Here is a 23,839-nt window from a genome sequence, read left to right on the forward strand (position 1 = left end):
TGTTTTTGAGACAGGGTTTCATGGAGCCCAGACTGGTTTTAAACTCACTAGGTAGCCAAGGATGACCTTGAACTTCTGATCCTCCTAGCTCCAGGACCTCCAGAGTGTTGGGATTAAGGATATGCCCTGTCATGCATGCTGGGCAAACACTTTACCATTACCAAGCATCATTACCAGCCCCACCCCCTTTAATACAGGATCTTGCTATATAGCACTGGCTCTGGAACTGATTTTATAGACCTGCCTGGCCTCAGATTTACTGCACTTCCTGCCTCTATCTTCCCATGCTAGATTGTAGGATTATGCCATCAAGCATAGCTCAGTGATGATCCTCTTAATGTCTAAATGGCGTATAATTAGGTCTTTTGTATTTATATAGCAGAAGTCAAGAAAGAGTTCTGCTCATAAAATAGTCTATAGGAGTCTAAGAAATGATATTTATTACAACAAAGTACATGTTATTTCTTTAATAAGACATTGAATTTGCAGCATGGTGGCATGTCTGTAATCCCAGCACTCGGTAGAAGCAGGTTGCAAATGGAAGACCAGCCTTTGATATATACAGCAAGGCCTTATATTAATAACATCATAATGATCATGATAATTTTTTAAAGACTGAGTTTTATCTTAAGAACTTTTTAAATGAATTTAATTATTATGGCTAAACATGTTTTTATATTTCAAATTAAAAGACCACATACTCAAAATTTAAGTGTTTATAATAATTTTACTTTTTCAACAAATGTTGCTTTTATTGATTATTGGCCAGAAGAGGAGCCATCGTGTTTGGTTTGTTTTTTGTTTTCCTATTCTTTCTATAATTAATTAGATTTTCTGTTTAATTTGTACGAGTCTTTTTTTGTTAATTTTTTTTTTTTTGGCTTAATTTCTTTTAGAAACATGTCATTCAGGTTTATCAAAAGGTAGGATTTATATATGTACACTTACTTTTCAATCCTCACCCCACCCTCCCCAAATGGCTCCTGCAATTAACATCAGGTTTGGCTTTTTGGTCCTGTTTTTTTTTGTTGTTGTTTTCTTTTCTTTAAACTAAACTTTCTGCTAAGAACTAAATTCTCATATCTTTGAAAGGAAACTGGAAAGAAATAGATTAACTCTGTCTGGCATATTAAAGGAACTATGGCACCCACTCAGCAGAAGGCCTGTGCATGCCTGTGCACTCTCTTCAGTAGAATGACTTAGCACTCAGGTAGTTCTGTCTGGTACTAATGGCACTTAGCATGCTCCTGTGTAAAGAATGCGATGTGCGGTAGTCAAGTGTGCAGTTAATGGTGCAGTCTGAAACATGCCGAAGGTAAGTGGTGATTGTGTTAGTCATCACTTTTGCTTTACTGAAATTGAGCTGGCAAAAGCTGGCAAAAGACAAGGTGGCTGATACACTGGGGTTGGAGACAATCCAAAAAATCCTCCAGTCTCATTTGGTTTGGCTCGTTTAGAAACTCAGGTGTGAGTAGAAACTCAGATGTGAGCAACTTCACAGCAGAAATGTCTTATTTTTTGGAGAATTGAGAAACAAATAGTATTCTGTCTAAAAGCCACATCCCAATGAAGAAAGAAAGCATGTGTCATTGTTTACTAGAGCATGATGGTAAGTGGGGTTCCAGTTGGGTTAATATTTTTGGTGTTGATAAATCAAAAATATTGATGTCCTTGGAATGTGCACGTACAAGGCAGAAACACTGCTATTAATGTTGCTGCCTGGCCAGGTGGTGCATGCCTTAACATCACCAGGGAGGTGGAGGCTGGCAGACTTCCGAGCTCCAAGGCCAGCCTAGTCTACATACTGGATTCTGGGACAGCCAGGGCTCCATAGAGAGACCCTGTTGTTGTTGTTTGGAGTTCCTGCCTGCCCCTGCCTCCCAGAAGGCCAGGCTGCACTTTGGTGTTTATGAAACATGACTTCTTAAGGAGTGGAGAAGTAGGCTTCCTTTTTGTTGCCAGTGCACTCCATGATGATGATGGTGATCTTCCAAAATAGCAAATTTTCAGGGACAGATTTGTTATATTTGAGTGTAGAGGTCTACTGAAAACCTCATTTCTTTTTAAATGTAAACTATACTGTGTGGCGTGGTAATAGAACACAGAACAGCTCTAGTCCAATCCATGAATGTGCACAGCAGGAAGAAAACTGATGTGGATGCACAGCTTGTCCTTTTACAAACTTTGTCCTCTGGGGACTACGTCATCAACAGTCAGATGGAGAAGCTGTTTGAATTAGTTCAGTGGTAACTGCAATGCCTGGGCTTAATTCATTGTACAATGTTTGTGTTGATGAACGTGTGGCTGTGGACCAGTGTGTAAGATTTCTTTTCTCTTTCCCACTTTGCTTTGCTTCTACGTTCTGTTCATTGAGACTCCCAACAGAGTATGAGAGGAACGGGAGATACGAGGGCTCAAGGTGAGGGAAATGCTTTTACTTCAGATATTTCCTGAGTTCTTAGCTTCCTCAATGCCGTTTTCTGGTTATTCGTTTAAGTACAGTGGGCCTGTTTGGGGCTGTGTCAAGGTTCTGGTTCTAGAATGTTCTTGAGGCTGCTGGCTCTACTTGCTGGACCAAGAGACTGCTTTGCATGCCAGCAGCCACAAGAGGGCACCAGTGGGCCGTGAGAACCTTCCTGAGCACCCTCAGCCAGGCTTCACATTTGTGTCTTGATGCCTTGAATAAGGTTGGGAGGGCTGAAATGGTGTTTCCTTTTAAAATGATGATTATGTAAGTTGTATGTTTGCCCCTTGGTTTTATGTAGCTCTCCTTGTGTGAAATGGAATCACAGGTAGGCTCAGGATTCCATCTCTATAGTGGTAGGCCTCCTACTGTGCTCCAGTGCAAGTTCTGACGATGCTACTGTTCCAAGGGAAAATCTTCATTGGCACCTGCCTCTTGACCCTCTGTCCCTGTGAGGCCCTGAGTACTGTGTAAGCTGCCCTTTCCAGGCAGACCTGGAGTGAGCTCCAGGCAGTCTCTTCCCAGGCCTGTCCCAGCTTAGAGCAGGCTCTGCCCTTCCAGATGTATTGCCCCATCCGCAACAGGAAGATAATGATGGAACCTACTTCCTAGTATGGAGCAGGACAGGGTTTGCTGTGCAAGCGCTCTGTAAAGGCCAGTGGTTTTGTCTACGCCACTCTGACCCAGTGTGGTGGGTCCATGCTCTGGGGTGGGTCTTGAGTGCATTCTGCACTTCGCTGCTTCTGAGCAAGCATGGTAGCACACACCTGTGCTCCTAGTACTTGGGACATAGAGCAGGAGGACCAGGAGGTCAGGGCAGTCTGAGCCTCATGAGACCCCATCTTCACTAAAGGAGCACACCCACAAACAAAACCCCACAAAGCCTCTGCTGCTGGTTCCATTGAATTAACTGAGTTGTATGTGGCCAGTCCTCCTGGTCTGCCCTGCCTCACCCTTCCCTCCTGTGACTCTCAAACAGACTGCCCACAGCACAGTTTTGTGCTGTCTCTGCCTCCTCACCTAAGGTTTCCTGATCCCAAAAGTGTTGCCAAGCTTGTGCTTGCCTGTGTAACCTGCAGCCTGTCTAACATAGCCATTTAGCCTAGCTTTGAGCGCTCACCTCATACAGACCAGTCATTTCAGTTCTCCACAGACAAATGAGCTGTAGCATTTCATTTTTCTGTCTGTTTCATTAAGATTAGATCATCTGAGTTGTGGTATTTGTAGTGTTTGGTTTTGCCTGTTGTGAGGTGGGCCTCCCTGTTACTCAGGCTCACCTCAAGCCCCTGGGATCCTGGGATCCACTCAGCCTCCTGAGTGGCTGGTACCACAGGAGCATGACCTGGATATTTTCAACTATGAAACTGGGATTTTAACAAAATAGAGAAACAACAAGGTAGATGGTGGGGACAGAAGGGCTGGCCTAGCTGTGCACTCAGCAGCTAGTTGAGAAACAGTGTACTAACGGGATACTGAGTCAGTCTTTGAGCACTGTTTTTTGTGTACTGTGACAAGCACAACTGCACTAACAAGCTGTGGGTGAACGAGCAGGAGGTTGCTGGTCAGCACTCACCCCTTTGTAGCAGTGGGCTCTGGCCCTGCTCTGCCTGATTTCAAAGGATGTCCAGTGCAGGTGGCTACTGGACAGTTTCCAGCCAGACAGACTTTTGTGTGCAGTATTTACGTTTAGAGATTGGGGATATAGGTGTGTGCCTCTTGGTAAATGTGAGGTACTTGGGGTCAGTTTTCATATGTGCTGAAGGAGTTGATAATCAGTTAGCTAAGGTGGAAAAGGGTCTTTTTCCAGTGCAATTAAAAATCACCCTGCCCCTGTGCATTTCAGTCGCAATGTATCTTCGGAACAAAAGGATGAGAACAAAGAGGCAAAACCTCGTTCACTGCGCTTCACCTGGAGCATGAAAACCACTAGTTCCATGGACCCCAGTGATATGATGCGGGAGATCCGCAAAGTGCTGGATGCCAATAACTGCGATTATGAGCAGAGGGAGCGCTTCCTGCTCTTCTGTGTCCATGGCGACGGGCATGCGGAGAACCTGGTGCAGTGGGAAATGGAAGTCTGTAAGCTGCCAAGACTGTCTCTGAATGGGGTCCGCTTTAAACGGATATCAGGGACATCAATAGCTTTCAAAAATATTGCTTCCAAAATTGCCAATGAGCTAAAGCTGTAACCCAGTAATTATGGTGTAAATTAAGTAGCAATTTAAGGTGTTTTCCAGAACACTGATGGAAATGTATAGAGTAATATTTAGGCAATAACGTCTGCATCTTCTAAATCATGACATTAAAGTCTGAGGACGAGAGCACGCCTGGGAGCGAAGGCTGGCCTTTTCTACGAATGCACTACATTAAAGTCTGTGACCCCGTGCCTCTGTCTTGTGTCCATTGCCCTGGGAGTCAGCGTGTCGCCCCATCTGCACGTGACTCCCGTGTGTGGTGTGAGTGGACGGTGTGTGTGGGAAGCTGTGCATTGGAAACATCTCCGTACACTGGCAGCCAGCATTCCTAGTACCTCTGTGGGAGATCATTTGGTGCTAAAACATTACAATTGCCAAGAAGGAAAATACTGAATTACTGCTAAGAATTAACCTTAAGACTAGTTGATAATTAATACAGGTTTACAGTTCATGCCTGTGGTTTTGTGTTTGTTTTGTGTTTTTTTGGTTTTTGTTTTGTTTTTTAGTGCAAAAGGTTTAAATTTATAGTTGTGAACATTGCTTGTGTGTGTTTTTCTAAGTAGATTCACAAGATAATTAAAAATTCACTTTTTCTCAGTAAACTCTTGCACTGTCTCCTAATGCTGTGTTGAAGCCTCAGTCTAAGGTAGTCCTGAGGCATGCTGCTTGCCTCCACCATTGGGTTGAATAAAGGCAGAGGACGTGTGGGAAGCATAGAGTGTTGAGTACTCTGCATAGACCCCAGCATTTTAGCTGAAGAGCAGCCTTTCTCCCAGCCCTTCTGGTCCCTGGGAGGGGATGGTAGCTGCTTAGTCCTTGGGGACCATGCATTCCCATGAGGAAACACCAGGCCCTTGCCATCACTGAATGGGTTTTTTCCATGCGGTACCCGATATTCCTCTCTCTCCCTGTGATTCACACATGAATCAGACGTACAGCTTTTTCCCAACACCCACATGGTTATATAGGGGGCGGGGGGGGTGGGTAATGAACTTGACACTTAGTTTGGCATTTTAATGTCACAGCAAAATTGTTACATTGATTTAGAGTTGTTAGTTGTTGATTGATTGGTTGTTACCTGGAGCATGAAATCTAAACTAGCTTAAGTCATGGCTGTTTGTTGTCTTGTCTGCTGTGGTCAAGGCACTCTTGTACAAGACAACATGGTTGAGCAACCCTGTCTCCTTAAGGCTTACATTCCAGCAGTCAGTCAACAAACAAGAAGTGGGACCTTAGGAGCTGGAGCGATTGCTGAGCGGTGAGGAGCACACACTACATTTGATGAGATCCAGGGTCTAATTTCCAGCATCCATATCTAGTAGCTGACTGATAGTGAAGCCAGCACTTAGGGCCTTCCAGGGCATTTACACTCATGCATATTACACGCGTACACATACACATTTACATGTGACTGTCATAAAAAGAAGTGAAGACTTGGGATGGGATATGGTGAGAAATAATGAGAAATACATTGCAAAACATCTTGGGAGCTCCAGAGGACACAGGGTCCCCAAGGCCTGCAGAAGAGTGGAGGTGTGAGGAGGCCGGCTCCCGAGGCCTCACGCAGCTGCTTCCTTGAGAGCTGCAGGGTCCCCAGCCGGCCTGGGCTGTCCGCCATCTCTGAGCTGCTTTTGGAATCCATCGGAAGGGGAGAGGGCTAGAAGACAAGAAAACCCAGCAGAGGCCTTCTAACAGAATGGCCAGCTTGGGGGAGGGGCGGCTGCATACTCCCGATGGACTCTGGGAACACTGAGTGAGGCAGCTTGATTGATCTCGGGTGAGAAGGGAAGGCAGAGATGGCAGTTTCTGGTCTGTGCCGTGGGGGCCACCGGGAACTGAAATGCAGGAAGCTTGGAGGAGGAAGAACCCCAGGGGAGCAGCTTGGAAGGAAGCAGGTGACTCTGAGGTCAGAGGGACCCAGGGACGAGGGTGGACGAGGACAAAAACTGAGTAGAGCCGAATGCCATCCTGGCAGTGTTGAGAGGTCAGGAGAAGCGGCCAGGCAGCGGCAGAGTGGGGAAGACCCCTATCAGCAAGTCTGCTGTGACTGCAGGGGACTGCTCGCCCTGGAGTCAAGGCCTCTAGAGACTGCCCAGCCTCTCCAGTTGCCGCCAGCTGTGTTCATGTCCCTTTAAAACCTGAAGGGTCACAGGCCCTCCAAGACAGAATGGCTGCTGCCCAGATACACGGGGGCTCTCTTGAGTTACACGTGCAGACTGCCCATTGGTGCTGTTGGCCACTGTATCTTTGCTAAAGAGCACTTTCCTCATCCAGGCAGAGCTTCTGAGTTGTTCTTGAAGGGTCATGACCAGCTGTTACTCCATGAATCTTGCCCTGAACTGGATATGATGACGTGCCTGCTATCAAAGCACTTGGGACCTAAGTAAGCCGGTCTCTGTTAGCGAAGTCCTTGACAGCCAGGACTACCTAGGGAGACCCCATCTCAAAGAATCCTGCCCTAGAAACCCAATCGAGATGGCCCACACACAGTACCTGCCCTGTCAAATAGAGCTCATGCTGGGTGTGGTGGTACACAACTTTAATCTCAGCACTCAGGAGGCAGAGGCGGGTAGGTCTCTGCAAACTGAGGCCAGCCTGCTCTACCTAGAAGTCAGCCAGAGCTAAAGAAAAGGAAGGAGGAAATGGCTCATGTGAACTGCTTTTCCATGGCTGTATTCTCAAAGCCAGTGGAGTGCTAGAGGTCTGCCATGTGCCCTGATGAGAACATTCTGTGTGAGTGCAGGCACTCTGGTGAGCTGTGTTCTGTTGCTACCTGGCTGCATTATAATGTTACGGATCAAATGAATAACTGTCTCTAAAGGACCAACAGTCACTGTATTCCTGAACTGGTTGTATTTTGAAGGCTTACTAATCTGTGTTTTTAGTTTATTTATTTATTTTTTAAACATGTTTTCTCAGTGTAGCCCTGCCTGTTCTGGAATTCACTCAGTAGACCAGGCTGGCCTTGAATTTTAGATCCTCCTGCCTCTGCCTCTTATGAAGGAAGCAAAGGTGCAATACCACAAGAAGGTTTACTAAAATTGATGTTGATTTTAGTGGCAACATTTTAGGTCAAAGCACAGAAACTCTACCATCACAAATGGAGACCGTGTCCCTTTCTTCAAAGTCCAAAATAAAGCACTAATATTGTAAGTTGTTTCACAGACCTAGACAGTGCCACATAATTTTTTTTTTCTTGTCTATTTCCTGGGAGTATCTCAAGTTAGTTAGGAAACCTGGGAAGCAGTGTGGTCCTGAAAATAGGGTTAACATGCTAACTTTCCTACCATAGGAAAATGTGCCAGGCTCCTGGGACCTCCTTCATCTCTGGAAACGCTGGCCCACTGCAGAAATCTGAGGGTTTAACATGGTGCAGGGGGTGGGGTATGAATTTAAAAAGTACTTCGCAGGGAAGCAAACAGTTCATGCAGTGGTGCCTTGTTTCTCCCTCTGGGTGATGTAGGAGAGGAGCTCAGGTGTGGGAAGGCCCAGGGAGAGCGAGTACCATTCTGAAGCAGGACCGTTTCAAAAATGCATTTTACCGGGAGGTCAGCACCTTTGCTGGAAATGCACTGGAGCCAGGTGGGGTGGTGCATGTTTATATTCTCAATCCTCAGATGGTCGGTGCCTTAGTAAGTCGACTGAGTACACCAGTTCAGGAATCTACCGCTGACGGTGCTGCTGTTCAAGTCAGCTGTTGAGAATAGGACCTTGTCCAGGCCACAGAGAGCCTGGCTGGCTGGGTGATAGCGACTGGACAGAGTGGCCTAGATTGGCGTTTGTGCCTGGTAGGTCTGACAGTCTGGTGTATAGACTCCTTTGATTTTTTTTTTTTTTCCCCAGAGAGTATCTCATGTAGCCTGGGCTGATCTTGAACTCTTGTTAGAGAGTATACCACCATGTCTGGAAAAACACTGTATTTTTTAGCATACCCTCCCCCTTCCAAGCTTTCTCTTTTTTATTTATTTATTTATTTATTTACTTATTTTTGGTTTTTCGAGACAGGGTTTCGCCTTTCCTGGAACTCACTCTGTAGCCCAGGCTGGCCTCGAACTCACAGAGATCCGCCTGGCTCTGCCTCCTAAGTGCTGAGATTAAAGGCATGCACCACCACTGCCCAGCTAAGCTTTCTCTTTATAGCCTTTGCTGTCCTGAAACTTACTTTGTAGACCAGGCTGACGTCTTAACTCAGACCCACCTGCCTCTGCCTCTCCAGTGCTGGGATTAAAGGTGTGTGCCTCCACTGCCTGACAAACTTTTTTTTTTTTTTTTTTTGTGAGAGAGTGAGTGTGGTGTATGTGTGTTGGGTTGGGTTGTGGGGGGGGGGGGGGGGGAGATGCAGGAAAATCTCTGGTCTTCAACTTTTAGGGGTTGGGGATTTAGCTCAGTGGTAGAGTGCTTGCCTAGCAAGCGCAAGGCCCTGGGTTCGGTCCTCAGCTCAAAAAAAAAAAAAAAAAAAAAAAAAAAACCAACTTTTAGGACAGTGGGACTTCATAGTGAGATCCTCCTGAGGGGTCAGGGCAGAGGTAGTGAGCCTAGCACATGAGTGCAGGCAAGTGGGAGGGAGGCTGTTGATGCTCCTCAGACAGTGCTCCTCCCAGGACTGTTCCCTCACACGGTGGTCTGGGCCATCTGCACCACCACTACTCCTCCACAGTTTAAGGCTTGTATAGGGTAGAGAAGCTGCTTCTGTCTCCTGCACCCCAAGCACCTAGAATAGTGCCAACCGGAAGTGCAGTAGGGAATGTGCAGAAGTAAAGAAGTTTTAGAGGTCTCAAAAGGCAGGACGGTCCTAGTGGCTGAGTGCCCCACTCCATGGCTGCCCCTCTCGACAAGCAGCAGCTGTGGGGTCAGTTAACTCATCTATGATGGGCAGCCATCAGAGCCCTTCCTGTGGGACAGAATGGGTGGCGACCCGGAGCTGGGGCTGGGAGTACAGCCAGGGTACTGGATGGGATTGTCGCTTTGACCTCCACTGAGGTCATTTGGTGATTTTGCTGTTACTGTTTCCTTTTTATTTTGAAACAATTTTGCTACGTTGAACAGGCCTGCTTCAGACTCAAAAGAGATCTTCCTGCCTCTGCCTCCTGTGGGATTGAAGGTAAACACTAGAATTCCCGGCTTAATTTTTAAAATATTTTAAACAATGTATTACCCCCATATGTACCACTGTAGCACACATGGGTAGACCCTGCCAGGCAGGTTATTATTGTAGCTCATGGTTCACAGCTAGGTAAGAGTGTTACTTAGTTTTCTACCTTATTTTACATTTTGGGTTTTTGTTGTTATTGTTGTTTTGTTCTTTGAGATAGGGTTTCTCTATGTAGCCATGGGTGGCTGGCTGGCATGAAACTCAGAGATCTCCTGCCTCTGCTTCCAAAGTCCTGGGATAAAGGTGCACCACCATGCCCAACCCTGGGTGTTATATACTTTTGTTTGTATTTTGGGACAGATTTGTAGCCAATGCTGTGCTGGAACTCACCATGTAACTTTATCTAGTCCCAAACTTAATGCAGTCTTCCTAAATACTGGAATTGAAGTGTGAGCAACCACATCTAGGCCACCTACTTTTTATCATCCATCTCAGGTGTCTTGTACCATTTGGATTTCTTTCTTTAGGTGAGGGAGTGGTGTTTGAGACAGAGTTGCTCTGTGTAGCTCTGGCTGTCCTGGATCCCACTCTGTAGACCAACCAGGCTGGCCTGGAACTCAGGAATTTGCCTGCCTCTGCCTCCCAAGTACTGAGATAAAAGGTGTGCACCACTACCTCCCAGCTACCATTTGGATCTTAACCTATAAAAAGTGGTAAGCCTGGACCTTGGGCAGCATGAAGGAACCAGTACTTCTTCACATCCCGGGCTATAATCCTCTTCCATGGGAAAGCCTGATCTGTCCCAAGGGCTAAACTTGAGCTGTGGACTAGACCCCAACAATCTATGGCCAAGGAAACATGCCACACTGGGGTATTTTTCCCCTGGCACTGAATTTGGTTAGCTGTGGGTCTTCTTAATGTCAGTTGTGGTTAAGGTGACATTGCAAACCCAGAGCTCCTTATTTTCCTAGAACCCTGGGTACTCATCCTGTGACTCCTGGTTGTTGATGAATTGGGGGCTTGGGGGGAGGGGTCTCACTAGAATGAGGAACAGATATGCTGGAAAGATTGCTCAGCTGTTAAGAGCATTTGCTGCTGCTTCAGGGGACCTGAATTCCTAGCACTCACACTGGGCAGCCTCAACTGTATCTCCATCCAAGCAGCCCAGTGCTACCTTCTGGCCTCTGCAAGCACTTGCACACATGGCACACAGACACATATAAAATATATTTTAAAAAGAGAAACAAGGGGACTGGAGAGATGGCTCAGTAGTTAAGCACACTGACTGCTCTTCCAGAGTACCCAGGTTCAATTCCCAGCACCCACATGGCATCTCACGACTGTGTGCCTCCAGTTCCAGGGACCCAGTGCACATACATACATGATAGATGTAAACAAATGAGAAGCAAGTATTACTGTGGCTCTTGCCCTGACTGGCCTTGTGCCACATCTGGCTGTCTTAACTCTTGAGGGATGAGCCATCAACCCATCCTGGGATCTCCAGCTCTCTCACCTTCAGCACCAGACCCTCAGCATTGGCCAGGGACGCAGGAGGCCGGACAGCTGCTGCTCTTTCCAGTGGACTTCTACTTCCTGAACTGCCCCAGAATCTTCTGTCTCGAGACTCAAGTAGTGGAGATTAAGTTAGAATCGGAAGATGAAAACAGTGGAGATTTTGCTTCTGTTGGTTAACTGCTCCAGGCCCTTTGCCAGTCACATACTTTATCTCTTTGTTGATTTTGGGGGGTGGCTAAGGGAGGGGGGTACTCCGGAGGACCTGTGCTGATCCTAGAGGTACAAGAAAGGACAAGGTACAGACTCCTGGGCTGGAGAGAGACATGGTTCAGAGGTTAAGAGCACTGACTGCTCTTCCAGAGGTCCTGAGTTCAATTCCCAGCAACCACATGGTGGCTCACAACCATGTGTAATGAGATCTGGTGCCCTCTTCTGGCTTGCAGGAATACATGCAGGCAGAACACTGTAAACATAATAAATAAATAAATCTTTTTTAAAAAAAGATACAGACTCCCATAATGTTGAGCTGCTCAGTGTCCAGGCAGAGAGGGACAGACTTGCTCATGTAGGAGGCCAAGGGGTGGCACCAGTGGGACAAAGAGGCAGAGAAGGTGACAGACACAGGGAGTCTGTAGTGGAGGAGGAAGGAGCAGTAGGTGGGAAGGAAGGCAACCCAGAGCCCAGCTCATCCCCCACTCCCGCCATATGGGGCCACAACACCAGCAAGTCCCCAGTAAGGTATGTCTGAGACAATGCACTTCTCTTAGGGTACTCTGTCCTTAGTACTTGACCAAGGAGTGACCTAGCTCTTTGGGGAATATGTGTGCCGCTCCCAGACCAAGACAGACCCCACTGTAGGGGTGACTGGCTCCAGGGATCGAGAAGAAAGCCCTGACATGCAGCTTGGCTCTGCCACGCCTTCTGCAGCATGATCTGCACTGACTTGCCTCCTCAGGGGCTGCCAGCAGGCGTGGGCTGTGCAGACACATTCTCAAAGCAGTCGTGGAAGTAGCAGATAGTCATTTTCATTGGCACAGTACCAGAAGTCCTGGGTAGAGGAGCCCCAGAGCGGCCCTTCCAACCTCAGGAGGCCCCATTGCAGACTACCGTAGGCATTCTGGGCCTGGACTTGCCACTCCCCCATCCTGTGAGTCCTAGGGCACCACCCTATCACCCAGAGCAGCCATGCTGTACATCCTTTTGTTCTGGTTGTAGTAAGTGCACCACACATTTTGCAGAGTTGCATTACAGATGGAATGTCGCTAATGAACTTAAGCATGGGGACTCTGCTGAAGAAGCAAGGTCATGTCATCCTTGACTGGAGGCCAGAAGGTCAGAGAAAGGCAGCGCCTGGTTCCTCCTTTCTGCGACCAGGACTAAGGAAGAGGTGAGGTCTCTGGCTCAAGCAGGTGGGCCCTGTTAGGCCAGACAGAGTTCACAACTCCAGGTCTGGATGGGACAAACAGCTATTATGTCTGAACATCTGGTCCATCCGAGGCCCCTCCATATGCACAGGGCTGGTGATTGGTCAGAGGCATTTTTCAGAACTAGACTGCTTTCAATGGAACGGACTTTGTTTTGGAAGAACCTTGGCACAGTGAACACACTGCTTGTCGGCACCAGGATGAAGAAGTGACCAAGGACACAGGCTAAAGAGAACAGTGAGCCAGGACCAGAGTTCACAGGAGCAGGACCATCTTTGCTGGTGTAGGCATGGCAGAATATGCAAAATGGAGCCCTGCGTGAATTAGACACAAAGCCATCAAACAGAGCCTGATACCATCAGACCAACCTAGTGAGTCATCTAAGTGTGGATAGGCCTCGGGGCCACCCAGAGCCAGGTTGGTCTTCATTCCACCGCATTCCAGCCCCAGTGACCCACTGTCCTGCTCTGCAGTGACGCTGCTGCTCAGAGCGTTGGACCACAGTCCCAGGTGATCTCTTTCCTAGGAGTGAGTTAGGCACCACACAAATTTCCACTAGGACCTAGTGACTAGGTGGTACTAACACAGCATCCCTGCTTGTCAATCTTACCACCTAACCAAGCTAAGTACCAAAGCTTTGTGGCTACCAGGGAACTGACCATAAGCCATCAGTACTTAGAGTCCTGCCTGGCCTGGAACTTGCTGTATAGACAGGCTGGCCTCAAACTCAGATCTACCTGCAACCTCTGCCTCCCTAGTGCTGTGTGGCTAAGCGTGTGTGTCACCACGCCCAGCTACTGTTGAGCTTTCAAGTGGGGACAGTATCAGACAAGGTGTGGAAGTCGTGATGTCTGAGCCCCAGCCAAAGCCCTTGCTCTGTGTCCTCAGCAAAGCAGAGAACGGTGTGAAAGTGAGGAAGAAGTTGCCTGACTCAGGCGTGGGTCCCAGCCGACTGGTAAAAAGCCAGCTTCTTGGGCTGTCACCCACTCATAGGGTGGCTTTCCTTTTTGCCAGTGGAAGAAAGATTGAACCTGAATCCCTGAGTACAGTGTGTAGCTGCCTCAGGCATCTGAGAGGCTTGTTAAGTAGCAGGCTGGGTCAGAAGTGCAGAGTAAGGAACCCTACAGGCAATTGCAGCCTTCTAAGCTACTATTGGGAGCAGCAGGACCCACCCCTGAGGAGTCCTGAAAGCCCTAAAAGTTAAGAGGCAGGGGAAGTAAGCCCATGACGAGGCTTCACTGAGCTCTGCTTGACCTAGAGCCTCAGTTTCCCCATCAAGGGAGGGTGGCAGTGGATTCCTTCCTGCCACTGTTTTAAAGCACTCCCACCAACTGTGACACATTAAACTCTTATAAATAGGAGAAGTAAAAAAGAAATGTTCCCAATTAACTGGGGCGGGGCTGGGGCTGTAGTTCAGTCAGCAGAGTACTAACCAGTACAAAGCTTTGTTGAATCCTAAACACTGCACTGCGCAAACAGGGTGTGGTAGCCCACGTCCATAATCCCAGCAGCCACTGGTCAGTGGAGGCAGGAGAATCAAAAGTTCAGTTCTCCTCAGCCACATAGAGAGGGCTAGGGATGTAGCCCAGTGATAGAGCACTTACCTAGCATGCGCAAAGCCCTGACTTTGACCCTCAGAAGGGCAAAAATATTGCCTTATATAAGCAATGCATGTTCACTGGAGGAAATTTGGAAAAGAAGTATAAAGAAGGAAGTCACCTGTTACCCCACCACCCACAGCCGACGACTGTTCTGGGGGTTTTTCCATACATAATCTGTGTGGGATCTCAGTACGAGCTGTTTTATAACCCTTCTCTGCTTCCTCAGCCTGTCTATACAGCACTGAGTGTGAAATTTGCCTGCACAAAGTAGGAGGGGTGGGATTGGCTGGGCCTTCTAACAGGTAATCAGCCCTGACCAGTTCTTTCCTGCTCTAAGCAGTTGTCTCCTGGTTATTTCTGAAGGATCATAGTCTTCCTTGGGTCAGTGTCTAGAAATTCTACCAGCACCAAGATGGAGGGTGGGGTGGGGTGGGCGTGTGTCTCTGAGCATGAGGAGTTGGAGGTCAGGAATACTGCTTAAAGCTGTCTCGGTGGACAGAGCCCTCATCCTATCAAAGGACCACCCCAAGCAATGTTGGGGGGCTCCAACTTGAAATCCTTCTCTGGCTGTTCCTGGCAAGAAGTCAGGGTGTTTCCAGGAGTGCAGGGTGCTTAGTGGGACCAGGGTGACCCAGGGATCTGTGCCTCCACCCCTGCTGCCTAGGAGCACAGCATCTTTCTCCCTGCATCCACCCCCAGGTTCTGTCCAGCAGGACAAAGCCAAGCTCGGTGAATTCATTTGAATCTCCGATCCAGAGGAAGAGGAAAGCTGTCTGGACTGGGCAAGAAGTCCTAACGGTGTGGTGAGCTTGGGCGGCTGGAGCCATCAAGTGGCATGTGTACAAGCCCTGTTTCAGCCCCAACTCCAGTGCAGCTTACAGTGGGACATGCAACACAGCAGAGGGAACACAGCACCCCAATATTCCTGCCAGCTGGGAGAGTCTGGGGTAGGAAACCCCAGAGCCAAGGAGAATCCTGAGGTTCTGAGCATACGCAAAGACCAGGATGCAGCTCAGCCCTGGAAGTAGAAGCCCCAAAAGGACTTGGGGCAAGGTATCCAGGTTATCTTCTCCAGTCCCCTCACAGGCTTTACCCAGTTGGTGAGATAGAGAGAGCCAGCCAGTGCTGGTGCCTTAGTGGCTGGTCCAAGATGCTCATGAAAGTCACTGCCTGGAAACAAAGGTCTTTCCAGGCTAGGCTCTGCCCACTGGGGCCCTCAGGAATGTGTGGTGAGGCCTGCATGGTGGGGTTTCTGGCTGCAGCTCTCAGGATCCTTAGGGTTTGGGTGGGGAGAGGGATGCTCAGTGAGACAGGGTCTGTCTCATCCCAGCCACAGTCAGGTTAACCGGCCCTGACCCTGCTGGTGGTAAGGGACCTGAACCAGCATAACTTCCTGGATTCAAGGGGCAGTGTTCCACATGGGAACTTGATAGGCCTGAGGTAGTTATGAGATAGACTTCATTCCAAGGGTACTGTGTCTGTGCCTGTCTTTTGAGGTGTAACAGCAGACATGGAGAGTTCTGGCCATGCATGTCCTCCTGTGCCTACTGTCCCATCTAATTGCCTACATACTCCCGTCAGAGAGAATCACTTCCTTTGTTCATGGAGATGGTCCAAGGGCTGCTGTTTGTCACCAGACTCAAGTCTACAGTGTGGCTGGTACCAGCTCCCATCCCTTCCTGAGAGAAGTGCCAGCTAGGAACTAATAGGACATCCAAGGAGAGGAGTGCCACCCTTGCACATCAAGGAGGCATGTAGAGATCCTTGACCCTCTGCACTCTCGGGACCTGCCCTGTCCTGCGCCCAGCCTTCCCAATGAAGTGGATGTCCTTCTAATTCTGATACTTAAGTCTTCCATAGAGGTCAAGCCCTGCACTAGGTCCTCCCCAGTCTACACACCACCGCCTAGATGAGATCATAGCTGGAGGCTGGCCACAGAAGCAACCAGGACACTCCTCTATAGCTTACAGCTCAAGGCTGCCCCCAAACCTACTGGTGCTTGCCTGGAGTCCTAGTGGACTGAGTTCCAATGTCCACGATCTTTAGTGGGCAAGCATGTGGTGACCGTGACCAGCAGGTGGCAGCGCAAGACTGTCATCTTGGGAAAGGCACTGTGGGGGCGGGGAACTGTAGTTCGAGCCCCTGGGTTGATGTTCTTTCTCAGCTTTCAAATGTGGGCCAGATCCTTTCGTGAGGCCGAACAAAGATAAGCCACCAGGAAGAAGGTTCTTTAGACAGTCCAGTCTTCCGCCCAGGGCCCCTGACGTGAGTCTTGGAATTCCTTCCCCTTGACTTATCCAGTCCCAGATGACGTGTCACAAAAGCTAGTGGGAGCAGAGGGTTGTCTCCTCCCAACCACCAGGGCCCTGGAGAGCAGGCTGCAGATAAAAGGACTGGACTGGAAGGACCCTGCTGCAGTCTGGATGGGGCTGGAGTGCTGGGCCGGGGGACCAAGGAGGCGGCTCGGCCCAAGAGGATGGAAGCTGGAGGAGGTAGGGGGAGAAAGGATTATTTAGGAGCTGGAGGAGGTGTTGGAGAGGGCTGGGGCCGGGAGGGGAGAGGAAGCAAGGGGTGGAACTCTGGATCTTCAGGCTGACAGGAAGACGGTAGAAAGGAGCTGGGAGCGTGTCAAGTTTCTGACTCGCTCCTCCGGCTGGAGCTGAGGAAATACTAGGCTCCACCCTGCAAGCAGAGTGTCCTTAGATGCTCAGGCTGGAACTGAGGGCCTTAAGAACACCTCCCTCCCTCCCTCCCTCCCCACTCTGTACCTTCTGTGGTTAACATGCCATCTTCTATTTGACAGAAATGGCCAGACCACAGACCCTTGTCACTGTCCCTAGGAAAGAAGAGGTACAACTCATGAGACAGGGCAGGCCAAACCCTAGTTTATTTCAGTGTCAGCAACAGCTTAGCCATCAAAAAAATAAACTCTACCCAGGGCGACATAAGTCTCTACAGCGAGGCTAAGGGCTCAGCCGCCAGGCGGCAAACATCAGGGGTGCATGGCGGGCACTGCCCGGGTATTAGGTTAGGAAGCAGCAGGCTGGTGGTGGTGAGGGCCAGGCTTCACTTCTGGGCAGGCATGAGGTCGTCGATAGCCTGCCCCTGCTCCAGCCGCTGTTCCATCTCAATGAGTAACTTCACTCCATCCACCACCATTTGCACCAGCTCCACCTCCGAGAAGCCCAGGCGATCGGAGTTGGAGACGTCGAACACTCCACCGACAGCCGCGGTGTCCACACCGCCTGAGGACCGGAAAACAAGCAGATCAGCGGGACTGAGGGCACCTGCGCCGCCGGCCCCTCACCTATGCCGCCGGCGGCCTCTCACCTGTGCCTCGCTTCTGAAGCCGCAGCCGCTTGAGCACCTCCGAGAACTTCTCATGCTTGCCCAGGTGGGGCAGCTTGATGTGCACACCTGCCCGCAGTCCAGTGCCCAGGTTGGATGGGCACGTGAGGATGTAGCCCAGGTGAGGGTTCCACATGAACTCATAGTTCTTAGACTTGAAGAGAGTTTCAATCTGGAGGCAGAGAAAGAAGGGAGAGATCAGAGGGGAAGCCTGGCTGGAAGCCCTAAAGGACCCTGGGAGTTGCGGACTCTGGGATCTGCCCCAACCCCTCCCAGACACCAAGCCCGTAGAGTGAGCAGGCCCTGAGTGTGAGCACCAGGCCTTACCTGGGTGAGGCCAGTGCAGAATCGGGTGAACACTTCCTTCATGTTGCCCCCCTTCTGCATGGAGATGACCCGCAGGTGGTCCTCCTCGTTGATCCACACCAGGAAAGTCTTATTGTCATTGTGCCTGGGGGAGGGGTATAGTCAAGCCAAAGTCCCTCCCAGAATACGTTCTTAGGTCACATCCAAAAAGACACCATAGACGGGTGACCGCAAGCTAAAAGCTTCCCAAGTCACAGAGGTGCAGGACTGTGGGCTGTCACCAAGACTCCCGTCCCAGAAACACTGGAGGAAGGCAGGGCGACCAAGGCACCTCACACACCCCAATCACGCGGTGTGTGGCAGGCAAGGCGCTGAAGCAGGCGGAGCAGCCCACCCGAGGAAGCACGCCTCCGCCCTCGCAGTCCGCAGGGGTAGGAGCCCTGCCCGGACCGTGCGGAGGCTTTTGCGTCACTGGCACCTGGCAGAATCCCGGCGGGGTATGGGGATGAGGAAGAGGAGAGAAAACAAGAAGCGCCGGCTCCCAAGAGACGGGTCACCGCCCTGGAATCCCTGGAGACTGCGGCCTCCCGCAGCACAGGGATCTCACACACCTGCCAAGGTCACCTGCGCAGAGGGCTGGGGCAGGGTGACGCTGCGTGGTACGAGGAGCTCAGGCCGGGCCCCACCCTCCGGGGACCGAGAGGAGGGAGGGCTCGTACCATATGCCGCGAGCATCCGGCCAGTCGCGGGCCATGCCGGAGGCCAGCAGCAGAGGCGACACGGGCTTGTCGAAGAGGAAGTGGTCGTCGATGAGCTGCTGCTGCTCCGCTTCGGTCATGCTCTTGAGCGCGTAATACCTGCCTGACAGGTCTCCATCCAGGCTGGACAGGGCTGCGGAGTGCAGAGTTCAAGGCCGGGGTGGGCGCGCAAGCCCGCCGCCCCGCCCCAGGCAGTGTGTCCCCGCGCGCAGGGCTGGACTCTTGACCCCCTCAGTCTCCTGGGGAAACGTGTGCGCAGATAAGGGCGCAGCTGATCTGCCGGCCGAGACCCGACCCCTACCTTCGACTGCCAGCTTCTCGATGGCGCGGCGCTCCCCGCGGCTGCAGTGCGGGGGGAGACAGAAGCCGCGGATGCTGCGGCCAGTGCGCACCCGCGAGCTCAGCACGTAGTTGGGGTCCAGGTCATCGCCGCCCTGAGGACGCAAAACGATGGCGGGAGTGAGCACTGAGACCCCTCTCCCCGTCACGCCCTGACCAGGCCGCCCCGCACCTGCAGGTTGTCTGGGTTGAGGTCGGTCTTGTGCTCATCGCTGGGCTGGTAGCCGCCGTGTCGGTCCTCAATGATGGGGTCGAAGAGGTCCTTGAACACGTCGTAGGTCTCCTCGTCGCCCGCCACTGCACCCACCGTCATGATGTACGGGTGGCCTGGGGGAGGGGCGCGGCGACAGTGACGTCACTGCCAGGCTGGAGCGAGCTGCTGAGGCCCCTGCGGCTGAGCGCGGGAAGGGGGTGAGGGGACCCCAGCCCACCGAAGGTTGAGGGAAAGGGCAATGGGACCCTTGCCCTAGGGTTTTTCTGGGGAGACGGAAGACTGACGCCTACAAGGGTGTGCATACCCGGATTGTCCACGCCAGTCTGAATGGCGTCGTCCAACGTGAAGCCGCTTGGTGTGCACTTGGCACGGAGCTCGGCGTACAGCTCGGGGGTCAGCACCTTGGCCATATGGTTGTTATGGCTGCTCAGATCAGGGAACTCATCCTCGGCGGGGAAGCGCAGCTTCTGCGTATTATGGCTGTTGGAGAAGGGCATGGCGGCGGTGGCGGCTGCGGGCTGCAGGGAAGCGCAGGGTCAGAGGGGCTCTGCGCACCGGCCTCCGGGGACCTGCAGACCGCTCGGGACCCCCGTGGCTTCCCCCGGACGCAGCAGCCAAGGTCGGCTGGGTCTGCATCGTCTGCGCCCAGCTCCTGCGCATCCCTATTCCCCGGCGGGTGCGGTGCGCGTTCCCGGCCGTGCGGCCGCGCGTGACGCCCCGATCCCGCACCCCTCCGCGTGGAGCCCCGCGCGGCTACCCTTGACCCTTGGACCCGCTCACCGGGATGCAGGACAGAGCGGGGTCGCAGAGTGCCTGAGCAGCTCCTGGCGCAGCACAGACGAACGTCGGCCGCTTGCTGCTCCGGAGCTCTTAAGGGGCGCGTCGCCAGCCTCCCATTGGCGGCTATTTATAGCCCATTCATTCCATTGGCCCGCGCTTTGGGGTGGTGCCGCTGCTTTGTCCGTGGCAGCCGCCCTCGACACCCCCTAGCCGCCCACCCCTGCGGTTCCTGAGTCTGGACCCAGCACAGCTTAACCATCCCTGTGGCGCTCGCGCAGGATCCCCAAGGCAGAACCCCAGGGCCTTAGCTATCCTAGATCTGCTTCACACACACTGCCTCGGGGCGGGAAACTGAGTCTTGGAAAGCTAGCTGGTCCTGGGGCTCCTGCCTTCCCTTCCTTCTGCCTTGTCTGGCAGACCGAGGTGGCAAGGGGTCCTGTCAAGAGCTTCCAGGTCTTTAACATTAGGTACGGCGTCCATCCACTGCATCCAGGCGGTACGAAATGGCTCAGAGCCATTGACCTTCCTCAAGGTGCCTGCGGGCATCTCCTGGGTGTTCTTGGTGCAGCACCAGAGACGCAGTCTGGCTGAGATCCAGCCCCAAAGCACCCAGGGAGTTCTGACCTTGGGCGGGCTCTGAGGAGCCGAGCCAACACATTTGGACCCAGACCCTGAAAGATTCAAGATATTGAGCTATGAGAGGCTGGTTTTGAGTATTTCAAACCTCCATCCCCTGGCCCTTTCCTCGGGAGACCGTTCCTACCACCTCACCCACAGAGACAGTACCCACAGTCGGCAGACAAACTGGGAGTGGAAGAAGCACCAGTTAAAACTAAGCTTACTAATGAGAACCAACACATAGAAACAGTCTCTCCCCCAGCCCCACACACCCAGGCATGGGAAAATGCAGAGAACTGACCCCAGACAGTGCCGGATGTGAATTGGAATGTGTGAAGACAGGCGTTCGCACCCTGCCTGCAGCTGCCAGCCTCTTCATCTTTTCTGGAAAGTAATTTGGCAGTATTTATTAAAATAAAATGTTCTAACTCCATGACCTAGCAATCCCAGGAATTCTAGGAATCCAGCCTATAGAAAGGACAGTGTCCCTTCTCTGCAAATAGGTGAGGGAAGGTGAGTAGGGAAGACAAGTTCGGATAAGAGTTGATGCTCGTCTCTGAGGAGGGAGGACATATATCGGCAGAAAAGGGTGCAGAATGGTGGATGGTGCGGTTGGTAAAAATGCAGAAGTGAGCTCTCATGCTTAATGTCCTCTCACAGCCCCTCACTGCTGCACTAATAAAGCAAGAACTAGAGGACATCTCCTCCCTGAGCATTTGACAGAACTGCTCCAGTCATGTCACAGTGAGCCCATGCCAGGTGCCGGAGCGAGGAACAGAGAAGGAGGTGCACAGGGGATATCGGCCTTTCTGTTGGAGGCAGCCTGCCCTGAGCAAAAGACTGTGTGTGTGTGTGGGGGGGGAGGTGTATGACAGGAATTCCAGGCTGGAGAGATGATGTGCAGGAGCAAAGAACTAGGGGCAGAAAGCCTGCCTGCCTGCCCCAGCCTCATCGAGCATGAAAAGCCGCTGCCATGACTCCACCTGGCCCCTCATTCACCTGAGCCAGCTTCCACCTCTTCTGTCTTGAGACAGGAGCCTGTAAACCAGGCTCCTCCTGCCTCAGCCTTCTGAGTTCTGATATTATAGGGTTGAGCCACCATACCCAGGTCAAGTCACTATTTTGTAAGCCAATTAAAACAGCCCCATATAAGAAAGTTGGAAAGATGGCTCAGAGGTTACGAGCCCTTGCTGCTCTTCCAGAGGTCCTGAGTTCAATTCCCAGCAACCACATGGTGGCTCACACCATCTGTAACTTGATTTTCTGCCCTCTTCTTGTGTGCAGGCAGAACACTGTGTGCATAATAAAGAAAGAAATCTTAAAAAAAAAAAAAAGTATGTGCTGGCCGTGGTGGTGTCCAACTAACTCCTTTAATCTCAGCACTCAAGAAGTATAGGTAGGTGGATCATCTGTGAGTTAAGGTCAGCCAAGTCTACATACATGTTTTGGGACAGCCAGGATTACATGGAGAGACCCTGACCCTGACCCCCCTTCAAAAAAAGTATGAGTATGGGTATGGTGGTGACAAATACCTATTATTCCAGCACATGGGAGATGGAGGCAGGAAGATCAGGAGTTCAAAGCCACCCTGGGCTACACAAGCTCCTGGCTCAAAAAAAAAAAAAAAAAAAAAAATCCACTGGCTAGACAGCAGGTGTGCATAAGCCTGTAATCCCTGTGCTCTACAGCCTTTCAGCCCCTCTCAGAAATATCTGCAGCTGCCAACCCAGTACCTACCCCTCTCAGGGAAACTAGTTTGCTGGAGCCCCAAGTGCTCAAGTTTCTGTTTGTAGAAATAGAGAGGAAGCAAGCTTGGTGTGTGTGTGTGGGGGGGGGTGGTGTAGGGGGCTCAGGGCTTCCTCTTTGTCTCCAGCATTTACAGTTTCTTAGCCTCCCATCTCCCTGCAAGGGCAGGACTCTAGTAAAAGTGAGGTACAGAAGTCAGGGCTGCAGGCCTGTCCAACCTAGCAGTAAGCCACACTCGGCACTCACGGGTTCCCGTGACCTTCAACCTCTGTTCCCTTCCACGACAGAAACAAAGGAAGATTGGCTGTTGAGAGAAAGAAGTGCTGGCTCAGAGGCCCACATCTCCCCAGTGGCCCAAGGGTACCTACCTTTGGGGGCTCTGCAAATTCATAGCAGAGTGGCTAGACAGCCGTAGGAGGGAAAACAGCAGGCTAGAGAGATGAAGGGGCCTTCACAGCCTCAGAGCACAATGTCAAAGTGAGACCCCTACTTGGGGTAGCTGCTGGGAAGTCCTGGAGGTCCTCAGAGCAAGGGAGCGAGGTGAGGGCCTGCTAGCCTAGACCTGACTGCGGACCCTCTGCCATCCTTGGAAATTACAGTAGCTGGTTTGGTGGCCTCTGGGCAAGAAGCTGGGTGACATCACTCAGATTTATGGTTCCATCTCCTTAGAAATCATATCAAGTTGCTGGGCAGTGGTGGTGTACACCTTTAATCCCAGCACTCAGGAGTCAGAGGCAGGCAGATCTCTGTGAGTTCGAGGCCAGCCTGGGCTACAGAGTGAGTTCCAGGACATGGTTCCAAAGATACACAGAGAAACCCTGTCTCGAAACAACCCTCCACCCCCCAAAAAAAATCACACCAAGTTATACATTAATCACAGAGCCTGGAAGAGGCCTCAAAGGAGCCCTGGGCCTTATTTATAGAGCATGGTCCAGCCCAGCAGGCACAGGCAAGGCCAGGCTCTCAGTTCCACACAGAGGCCATCCTCAGTCCTGTGCCCAGGGTGCATCGATTCCTCTCTGCTCCCTTGTTCATGGAATGCAAGGGGGAAGTTGGTAAGGGTCGGGAGAGAGGCAGGGGCAGCAGGGTGCAGTGAGACAGTTATGCCAGTCGAGGGAACTCTTGTCTTGTTTGTGGTTTTCAAGACAGAGTTTCTCTGTGTAATATCTCTGGCTGTCCTGGAACTCGTAGGTCAGGCTGGCCTTGAACTCAGAAATCTGCCTGCCTCTGCCTCCTAGGTATGTGCAACCACCGCCCGGCCATCTACTTCTTTACCTCCAGGCTGCCTCTTTTCTCCTCCCTTCAAGTTTGCAATCAGTTCTCTGAAGCTAGGCTTTAAAGTCCAATCCCTTGGGTCATGGAGACACACACCTTTTTTTTTTTTTACATACACCTTTAATCCCAGTATTTGGTAGGCAGCCTGAGGCCAGCAGGGACTA

At 51.2% G+C, this 23,839-nt stretch overlaps 2 protein-coding genes across 9 annotated transcripts in view; one reads left to right on the forward strand and one right to left on the reverse strand.

Moving 5' to 3' along the window:
- The window catches only part of Mark3 (microtubule affinity regulating kinase 3), a 93,586-nt gene extending 88,325 nt beyond the window's left edge, over positions 1 to 5,261 (forward strand). For 3 of the 8 annotated variants that reach the window (XM_036205347.1, XM_036205349.1, XM_036205351.1), the window contains 3 exons: positions 897 to 923; positions 2,375 to 2,419; positions 4,308 to 5,261. In XM_036205347.1, coding sequence (XP_036061240.1) covers positions 897 to 923; positions 2,375 to 2,419; positions 4,308 to 4,653 — 418 coding nt within the window. In that variant the 3' untranslated portion in view covers positions 4,654 to 5,261. The remainder of the gene's footprint in view (positions 1 to 896; positions 924 to 2,374; positions 2,420 to 4,307) is intronic. The other 5 variants (XM_036205350.1, XM_036205354.1, XM_036205353.1 and 2 more) reach the window with 2 other exon arrangements.
- Positions 5,262 to 17,151: 11,890 nt separating this feature from the next.
- Positions 17,152 to 20,122, reverse strand: Ckb (creatine kinase B). The gene is given in 9 exon segments (XM_036206241.1): positions 17,152 to 17,536; positions 17,622 to 17,811; positions 17,967 to 18,090; positions 18,665 to 18,836; positions 19,005 to 19,149; positions 19,151 to 19,205; positions 19,207 to 19,369; positions 19,561 to 19,774; positions 20,037 to 20,122. Coding segments are annotated over 8 exon segments (1,221 nt in total). The 5' UTR covers positions 19,754 to 19,774; positions 20,037 to 20,122; the 3' UTR covers positions 17,152 to 17,357.
- Between the last annotated feature and the right edge of the window lie 3,717 nt (positions 20,123 to 23,839).

This window comes from Onychomys torridus, chromosome 14 (assembly GCF_903995425.1).
Source record: "Onychomys torridus chromosome 14, mOncTor1.1, whole genome shotgun sequence".
NCBI lineage: Eukaryota > Metazoa > Chordata > Mammalia > Rodentia > Cricetidae > Onychomys > Onychomys torridus.